Here is a 10,185-nt window from a genome sequence, read left to right as displayed (position 1 = left end):
GGGGGGGGGGCGGAAATTCTGAGGAAAATGTGCTTTTCTGTGTTGAAATACAAAGCAGCTTCAGTTCAGACTCATTTCTCCTAATGATTCTACTTCCTGCCCAGTTTTCACACTTGGTATAAATTCTAGGTAGTTACGGCACAGAAATTTTGAAAAAGGGAAACTTGCCGCCTGCAACTACGGACTTCTTAATTCTATTAAATCCTTGCATTTGCAAGTTGCCTTTGAGACTGCTGCAGTACACGAGTTTGCTTTTATGAATGAATCTGACGAGGGAATCTAGCAAAGCTGATAAACTTCTCAGAGATGGATCCTGCTCTTCTGCTGTCTACAGTATGAGATCATATCTGTCAAATATGAAGCTGGATGGATTAAATATACTGCAGGGTTGGCAAAGCCCGCTGCAGTTAAGACAGCTAGGGTCACTTGGTGGCTTCCAAGAAGTCGATCTGAATTTTGCTATTATGTGAGATCACAAGTACATCCAAGGACTTCACTTCAAACATCATCTTTCAAGCAAACAAATAAGGGCTTATTGAGCCACTGGAATTTGGGGGTTGTTTTTTTTTTAATTTTCATTTTTTCAATTATGCAAGTGTCCAGAATAATAAAATGTTTTCTAAAATAAATTTATTTTGCAGCTAAGACTTTTGGTTTAATTAGATTTGGTCAAAAGTACTTTGTTACTGGAAAAAGGCAGACTGAAAACTGGGAAAAACATTTTCAGTCATTTCTGAATATTTTAGGATATTAACTACTGTTATTTTCCTGTAAGAAAGCCTGGAGTTACTTTGCTTCTGACAGATTAGGCAAAAATTCATAGAAATAGGAAAACCACTCCTTTCTTTCTCTGTCTTTCCTGAATATATAGTGTATACTAAATCCTGTAAAACAAACATAGGATAGTCTTACTAATCAGTATGAAAAATTTTACACAGGAATTTTCTTTGCTACAGTTGAAGAATTCACTGCCGAAACTCAAAAGGTGTCACTACCAACTTTGCAACCCAGCTTTGATTCTGGTGGGTACATTTTATTAAAATTATAGGAAGAGCTAATTTCAGTAACAGCTCTTCTAGTACACGTGAACAATTCCACATACATACAGACGAGATCCAGGCACAGGGGCGAGGCAGATGAGATCCAGTTTCCATGCAGTCTTGAAATGGAATTTTCTTGCGGTCTAGCCAACACTGCCCTGAAACTTGTAGGTATATTTTCTGTAATCCAATGTAAATCTATTCCTCATGAATAGAAGTAGCTCCAACCACATTCTTTCACTGATGTTAATAGCTAAGTGTATTTAGAAAAGAACTCCAGAGTCTATTCAAAACTGTATTTTAAAAAGAAGTATGTATAAAAATCTCATTTCTGCTCTCTTATTGTTCTAGGAAGTGTCTGCCTTCCTCTTTATCTTGGTCATACATAAAATGTACATAATAGATACATAAAATCTTGGTCACCTCCTGCCTTCTTCATTCTTTTTTTTTCCCCTTAAAAAAAGTGAAATCATATGTTCACTATAATATTAGCAAACACATTTTGTGCTGATTATACCTGTCATTCTAATTATACTTACGGTTCTCCTATGTTTATGCTCCTTTTCAGTCTGCTAAAGTGCAAGTTTGTATAGATCAGTGTAATTTCTGCTGAAGACAGAGGGTGTAAGGAACTCCTAGGCTGGAACTATAGGAACCCTTTATAAGCCAAAATGATATGCAACAACATAAAAAAGCTGCACTGGTTTATCACAGCTGAGAAACTGATCTACTGTGCCTTACACACACATAAATATCACACATAATACAAAACAAGAATGCAAATGCAAACATTGAATATTTCAAGAAGCAGCAGTAAATATTTAGAATTGTTTTTAATAAAACATGTTCTTATTTATGTCACTATTTCTTTACAGAATAGTCAGTACTCTTGGGATGAATACACTTTTTCCTAGCTGCTAGAAATGATACTGCGAGGATTTAAAATCAAATAAGCCTCCACAGCTCCTTCAGTCCCACAGCTGAACCTGTGGCTCTGAATATAAATAGATTTTAATGCCACCTGAAGCAGTGCAAACACAAGGAGCCCATCTGTGTTGATCTGGGTGTAGGACGGAGTTTCCGGTCACACAATCTACTCCAGCTAAATTCTGTTTTATGTCAAAACAGAAACTACTCTCAAAGCACAGAGAGCTCAGGATCCCCAGAGAGAAATTCTGGTCTCAGAAGTCAAGGAAAACCTCAACTTAATGTCAGTTAAATTCAGTGGGATCAGGATCTTTCCCTCGGAGTGCATTACCTATGTGGTCATTTGGCAGGGAAGAAAGTCAGCTGCACGTCTCTTGGGCAAATGAAATCAAGTAACAGTAACCAGACTGGAAGTTACTTTCCTAAGGAGTAGTCTTCCTTATTAGTCTAGAAGGTATTTGTACAGGTTGCTTATAGCATTTGAATACTTCTTGCTAAAAGTTTCCATTTCATTAATACCTTACAGATTATATGAACAGCATTCTTCAGTATGACTTTACTAATTATTTCTAAAGTATTACAGTAGCAATTATATAGGTGTTGCATATGATCTCCTCAAATAGAGAGTTCAGTTGGCCCTAGGTCTTTTTAAAAGGATGATAAATGCCTTAAAGCAGCTTGAAAGATAACGTATGACAAAAGAATCTGGATATGGAATGATGAAATTGCCAGGATTTTCATATTTTTCCTTTCCAGGACATAGAAATGGTCTTAAGAATCACTTATTTTTATAAGAAATCCAAATTTTGAGTAAGAAAGCGTAAGTACCATCTGTTGGAGCTTCCATGCAAAGACAATTCCTGTCACATATTATGATACACTGTATTGTGCAAAATGCAGGAGGGAAAAAAAACCAAACCCAAAATTGCCAGGATTTTCATATTTTTCCTTTCCAGGACATAGAAATGGTCTTAAGAATCACTTATTTTTATAAGAAATCCAAATTTTGAGTAAGAAAGCGTAAGTACCATCTGTTGGAGCTTCCATGCAAAGACAATTCCTGTCACATATTATGATACACTGTATTGTGCAAAATGCAGGAGGGAAAAAAACCCAAACCCAACCAACCAAACATCAACAAAGGCTTCTTCCTGATTGCTATGTTATAGAGGAGAATATTGCTGGCTGAAGGTAGCCTGTGAAACACTTGTCCCTTAAAAGCTTTTCTCCAGAAAAGTGAACGCTATGAAGCATTAATCTTGACTTTCTCTTTTAGGCATATTTCCCATACAGGCAAAATTGTACTGAATTAAATGGAAAGTCTGACTAGACGGAAAGTGAGGAGTACGGATCAGAGCCTAAAGCAACTGAAACAATCTCAACAGAGAAATGGTAAACTCATTAGTAGCTAATAATGCAGTAGCACTTCAGCTGAACAGTGGATTAGAATGAAGGAAGACACTTACTGGATATGGAGGTATAAAGGGCAAAAGACTTGAGGCTAGTCATTTCTTTTTGTCTGGTTTCCTCTACACTGCTGTGAAAGATGTGTTCCCAAGCATAGAGTTTAAGGAGCTTAATGCCCCGAAGCATCTCATTTGTCTTCTTCAGTCTCTCATTGGAGTACTCCTGCAACATTTACATACACATTTACTTAAAGAGTGTAATTAAACACCTGTCCCCTGAACATAAGGATCACACACATATTTTCCCTAGAGCTCAAGTGAAAAGGCCATTGGTTTGCGCTCCCAAATCATACAGCTTGTACTGAAAATTTTACTCCTCTGTCAGCTTTCTGATCACTTGCAAGGCAGCCTCTCAGGACTTCTACTGCCCAGCACACTGGCTGGATTTTCAACAGGCACACTGACAACATACAGAGGAGATCAGAACACGCAGACAAGCTACAACTGGGCACTGCCCAGTTAACACGATATGGAAACAACGGTGCCAGGCTTCAAAGCAGCAAGGCCACATTAGCAAGAAGCTGTGATCCTGTAGGGAACCTTGACCCTGAGCAAGGCCAGCTGGCTCAGGCACAACAATACACTGGTAAAGGTATACTCCCAGCACAGCATAACTGGAATTTATGCTGCTTCCAGTTTTCAGGCTAGCTCAAGGATCTTTGTACTGCACTACCTTGCACAGTGGAGGCATTTCTAGCACAAAACGCACTGCTCCCATCTGCAGGAATTCCTAGGTGATGCTGACTGCCTGCTTGGATGCTATGGGGATGAAGGCTGTCTACATTTCTAGAAGGGCGTATACTGTTGATGTGAAGGCATTGCTTTTCACACAGGAAGGCGCACAAATAACTCTCATTACCACACATGATTTGTGGTAGAAGAGATTTCACAGCAAGCTGTCTGGCTCCATTACAGGTTCATATGGCTTCCTTGGCAGTGCAACAGTTGCTGAAAGTGGGGATAAGGTTCAGAGCAGCTGGGCACGGTAATTCCAATGAACCAAGGTAACTTTCTTGGCAGCGATGCAGGTGATTCAAGTTGTAGACAAGCCAAGTGAAGGGACCAAGGAACAGCTTGTGACTGAGCAGACCTCTAAGCTCCCCAGTGGAGGAGCATGATGCAGGAGTTAGGACTGTCCATAGCTTATTTAAATAAATCACTTTGATAGATTTCCACAGCTATGGTGTATCTGGGGTCTGAGTTTGGATGCAGCATTCCTATTTCCTTTCCCCTTGGACAGCTTGCCCTGCATGATTCATTTATTTGTGCACCATCTGACTGCACAAAGCCATTTCAGTCAATGATTACTCACCACTTACATTTGTAAGTTAGAAAGATCTTAAGTTTTTTTGCTCTTAGGGAAACACACACTTGTTGAAAAACATAAACCCCAAAAACTGCATCTATACTGCTTACACTTATCATGTTTTCACATTCTTGAACATTACCAAAGTTCGAGCATCAGTTCTTGGTCAATGTCCATAGTTGGCTTTGTAATTCCAAACACAGACCAATGCGTAATTACCAGAGGCGATATTTATATCATGTACAAGTTTGAAGACACTTACCAATGTGCTTCTCTGGGCCTGTGAGAGTTTTGTTGCTACAAAGTACTGAACAGGTGCAAGGACTATGATTACTGCTGCTCCAATTAAGGCACTGATTCCAAGAAGGTAGTAGAGCAGAAGAACGCCTACAATTATCTGTTGGAAGAAAAGAAAATGAGGGGAAGGCTTGGGATAACTTCACTTTGGGTATGCACCACAAAGACTAATCATGGGGTAACTGGGCAGCACATTCAGAAACAACAACCACTGCAGCTAACCCTACCCCCAAACGTCGTACGTTCTGCATCGCTGGCACAGTGGGGTTTGATCAGTCAGGATATTCTGCCAGAGGACCAAACACACCCACCTAGTGTTCCTCCCCAGCTTGTGGATTCTGTGTATTTCCATTTCATGGACTCCCCCATTATGAACAGTAGAAGAAGGTTGTACAGATTTGATTATCTTCTATATTGTAACTCTCACAGCTATTTAAAATAACTTTATTTTAAAATAAATGCATTTATAAAAAAATCTTTAAATAAAATTTAAAAGTTATTTTAAAATACTTCCAAGTAACACATTGAGATATTTCCTTTACAGTCACTATTAAATATTTTTTCCCCATTGGCCAGATGACATAGCATGCATTTTCTTTGACTTACAATTTTTTTTTCTTCTTTGACATTTAAGCATTTTTACACTTGGGGAGAAATTATATTTCCCAGTTTGATCAGAACTCACCAGTCTACAACACATGGGACTTCTACAAAGAAGGAATGCTACTTTGCTTAAAAGAAAAATTAATATGAATTATTATTAAAAATACAGCTGATCTTGTAAACGTTACCATGACACTATTGCTGACCAGTACATAAAAAAAAGAAACATCATAGGTCATATCATTAAGAACATCCACTTCAAATAAACTCTAACATAAACTTGCAAGGAACTGTTTTAAGGATGTACAGTACCAGACTGGCAATGACTGTTAAAAAAAGGGTTAGAGAAACAGCTTAAGAAAAAAAGGTTTTTCTTTGGATAAATAAGAATCTAGAGAGCCACAGTCGGGATAGAAAAGGATACTGTAAGCAGCTCAATAAATGCGAACAAGATATACAAGCTACCAATGTTAATTACCACTATTCTAATGACTGACTCCTGAACAATCTGGAGCATTGACACTCTATATATTTATCAGTATAAGCTGATAAATTAATCAGAAAAACTAGAAAATTAATTTCATATCTCATTTTCCTTCATTAAAAAAAAAATTGGAAATTTCCTTAAAGCGTTATCTACTACTCTTGCTATATTTGCACACTCTCATAACCCTCACAGAAACACTATCTTCCATCATTTCAAAGCTCAGTAGTCATATGCATATTCCCACACATATTTATGGGAATTGGGTGTTTCTATGAAGAAAAACTAGAGTCCTTAGCTTCCACATTTCCATCTTGACATTTTCAGGAATTTAAGGCACACAGAGAGAAAATACAGATTTTTTTTTTTTTAATTATTATTATTATTATTTTCCGTAACAATCCTTTGATGCCTCTCTGCAGACGAACTAAACTAAAACGTGACTCTTAAAATAAGGCACAGTACTTACTTAGGAAACATGCAGTAACATGAAAGTAAAGTCCTATTATATATACACCACAAATCTAGTAAGAGAAAAGGTTAAATTGTAAATTAAAAATCTTTTAGTGACAAGTAAGTGAGCAATCTGCTTCCATCTGAAGTCAGGAAATCCATGAGTATATGAAGCCAAAGAAAACATGCAAGGTCTCTGTCAGATAGCCCTGGCAGAGCTCCCCTCCAAAACATGAAATGGTCTTGGTCTTTACAGATCAAGATATTCATTCCCAACTGCTTCTTCACGGGCAGACAATCTAGGCACTCAAAATACAGGAAACTGTGTGCTGTTCAATGCTTAAGAGATGTTCAAAAATACAAAGTCAATGCAGAACACTGACCCCCTGCTTTCCTCCACTACTGGTTGATTGTCAAGGATATTATGGGACCGGCTGGTTCTAGAAACAGAGCCTCAGCTTCTCACATAGACAAGGGGAAAGCTATTCTAGCTATTGGATCCTGAGGGAGCTGCTAGCTCACAGCTGCTTCCCCCCATCCTAGCTATTGAAAGGGTCAGTCTTTGCAACAAAAATTCTGTGTTTTCACAATAGATTAAAAATGATCCCATTTTCATCTTTATGTTGCGATAATAATGGCAAACTTCTTAAATATATTCATCATGTATGGGACAAAAAAATATATTCTAAATGTAAGTATGTGAATGCTTGTATCTCAAAAGTGCTGAAATCTGTAAGCATTATTGCAAGTAATTCTATATTTATCATACCACACACTACACAGTCAAGAATAAACAGTACGTAGATAATATCTGAACTGCTGGAGGGCAGTATCTGGCAGATAGGAAGGCTCTCATTAATATTTCTGAGAAGGTAATAAACATATTTTTAAAAAACTATGTAATGAAACACTTTGCTTCCCTTTCATCAAAATCCCAAAGCTTTTACCTGCCAGAGATATATATCACAAGCAAGAAACTCACCACTAGCTCTGGTTATTCTGTCTTGATTATTTATTGAAGATAGCAAACACTTTCAGCCAGAAACTGCTTTGTGGCCAGTTTTGAAAGAGACAAATGTCCTTTCATTACAACTGTAAGCTATCCCTGCCAAAGAACCAGAGATATGAGAATACAGGATTTTTTAATAATCAGAATGAAATCAAACAAGGGTGTTTAAAAAATGGAGGGGGGGGGAGCCTTTATAGGGCCTAATTTTGCTCCCAGGGTTTGAGCCAAACCTACTGAGGGCATCTTTCAATTGATGGGCATCCCCAGGCCTCTTTTCATTGATTTCAATGGCCTTCAAACAGTAACTTAAGGCAATGATAAAGCTCCTATTGACTCCAGTCAGAGCAAAGATGGGGCTCAAATTATCCGGACTGTATAGAAAACCTAACTTGTTATGAATGGCTAGCTCTTCTAGTCACGAATAATTACAAAATCCACAGCAGATGCTGAAATGCTGATTGTTAGGTTAAGAGCTACAAAACAATTAAAACCCTGTTTTAAATAATAATGAAGCTTGTTCAACTTTTTATTAGCCATCTCTCGAGCATCCAGTAATTGTTTTCACTGCCTCACAAAACAAGGTATTGAATGAATGTTGCGGAAACATGTTTTGGAGAAATCTCGTGTGACCACCATGACTCACTGATTTGTGCCTTGCAATGCACGCACCATCCAGAAAACAGGAGCATGCTTTGACACTGATAGTCCTGATCTGCTAAGGAACATTGCAGGGTGAATTTTAATGCAAATATAATAATATTTTCAGAAGACTGTCAGGAAATCTTTGAGTCTGTGACTTCTGGCACATTAGAGCAAAACGTTGTTACAGAATATGCAATGACATTGGCTTAACTCTCAGTTGCACTAAAGCGCGCTCTACACTGAGCTGCCAGAGTGGTCTTACAAAAAGCATACATAAATTGGTACCTCTTACATAGCCTGTTTTACTAACAACTTACAATGGAGACTAAGCCTAGGGGATAATCAGACCCTAAACGTTATCATTAAAGGGGTGGACTCTTCTTAATGCCTCACAGCTCCTTCAGCAATATCATTTTAGCAGTATACAATCACTGACTTCTTACTGCAGGGTACTTCTAGTAAATGGATAAAAAATACCCTGATATGCAAATCATTACTAACGAACTGCCAACCTGTAACCATATTTCATATGATATTTCATATCAGTTTCTTTTCATTATAGTTGTCTTCTCTTTTGCAATTAGAAATCAGTATTAGCACATGTTCCTTGATCATTTTTTTTCCCCACTTTAAAATAATCTGGTTCCCATATTTTTCCCCCCATAATTTCAGGGAAACCATCCTGATGCTAAAAAATAAGTCAAGTTTCTTTCTGAAAAATTCCTGCTGATAATTGAAATATTCATCACCCTTTTTTAATTCTAGAAAGCAAAATGTTTTTAACTGGCACATAAGCCTCTCCAGAGTAGACCAGGAAAACCAGTCTAGACCCCAATGCAGTTACTCCTGCACAAGAAAGAGATAAATGCATTTATACTGTACGAATGCAGCCACACTATGACCTGTATAAATATGACTACAATAATTTTAAATCTTACTATTTTAACAGGTATAGTTATATACAGCTCACATGTAGAGTAAATGCAAACCCTAGGCATGAAAGCACAGGTAAAAGAAGCTATCAGTTAGTATGCTGCTGACTGTTTACACCTTAACGTGCTCGCTATCCTGATTTGAGGCTTTACACAACTCTCATTGGAATTAACAAGAGTTTTACCACAGATTCAGACAGATTTTTTCTTCCTCCAGGTCCTACTGCAGTCTCGGAACCAATCTACCCCTCACTACCACAGAGATACTAGAAGACATATGGTAACATATTAGGTTTCAAACACATATAGCAAAAGCGTGAAGATGCCCAGAGTATTTCAAGAGGACACTAACTGGTTTTCCAGAGAACAAATACTCCCCAAAGAATGAGACTACACAAGACGCATTCAAAAACAGTGTCATTGTCAGTGTCATTATCACTGACAATGAAGAAGGACCTGCATTGCCTCTCCCCAATATTTTCCTCAGTGAGGAAAAAGACAAATCCAGGGAAAATAATGAAACCAGGGTTTTTTTTTTTTCCAGGTTAGGAAGTTAATCTGGTTTACCATGCAATCAGATGATTTGAAGACCATCACAAAGGAGGACTTGCTCATCTGATCTGTAGCAGCTTGACCAAAACCCTTGTTTTTGACAGGAACAACTATAAAATCCACTCAAGACTAATATGTATCTTTATTCATAGAATCATAGAACAGTTTGGGTTGGAAGGAACCTTTAAAGGTCATCTAGTCCAAGCCCCCTGCAATGAGCAGGGACATCTTCAACTAGATCAAGTATGCTCAGAGCCCCGTCCAACCTGACCTTGAATGTTTCCAGGGATGGGGCATCCACCTCCTCTCTGGGCAACCTCTTCCAGTGTTTCACCACCCTCAGCGTAAAAATGTCTTCCTTGTATCTAGTCTGAATCTACCCTCTTTTAGTTTAAAACCATTGCCCCTTTTTCTATCACTAGAGGGCCTGCTAAAAAGTTTGTCCCCATCTTTCTTATAAGCCCCCTTTAAGTA

The 10,185-nt window shown here is 38.0% G+C and overlaps 1 protein-coding gene across 1 annotated transcript in view; it reads right to left on the bottom strand.

Annotated features, from left to right (window-relative positions):
* ABCC8 (ATP binding cassette subfamily C member 8) overlaps positions 1 to 10,185 on the bottom strand; it is an 89,992-nt gene that overhangs the window by 50,150 nt on the left and 29,657 nt on the right. The window contains exons 9-10 of the mRNA XM_009288772.2: positions 5,002 to 5,136; positions 3,434 to 3,596 (exon numbers count right to left, since the gene is read on the bottom strand). Of these exons, the coding sequence (XP_009287047.1) occupies positions 3,434 to 3,596; positions 5,002 to 5,136 (298 nt within the window). The remainder of the gene's footprint in view (positions 1 to 3,433; positions 3,597 to 5,001; positions 5,137 to 10,185) is intronic.

The sequence above is a fragment of the Aptenodytes forsteri genome, unplaced genomic scaffold (genome assembly GCF_000699145.1).
Source record: "Aptenodytes forsteri isolate BGI_AS27 unplaced genomic scaffold, ASM69914v1 Scaffold8, whole genome shotgun sequence".
NCBI classification, from domain to species: Eukaryota; Metazoa; Chordata; class Aves; order Sphenisciformes; family Spheniscidae; genus Aptenodytes; species Aptenodytes forsteri.
The sequence above is the reverse complement of the archived record's forward strand: the minus strand, read 5'-3'. Positions and strand labels throughout refer to the sequence as shown.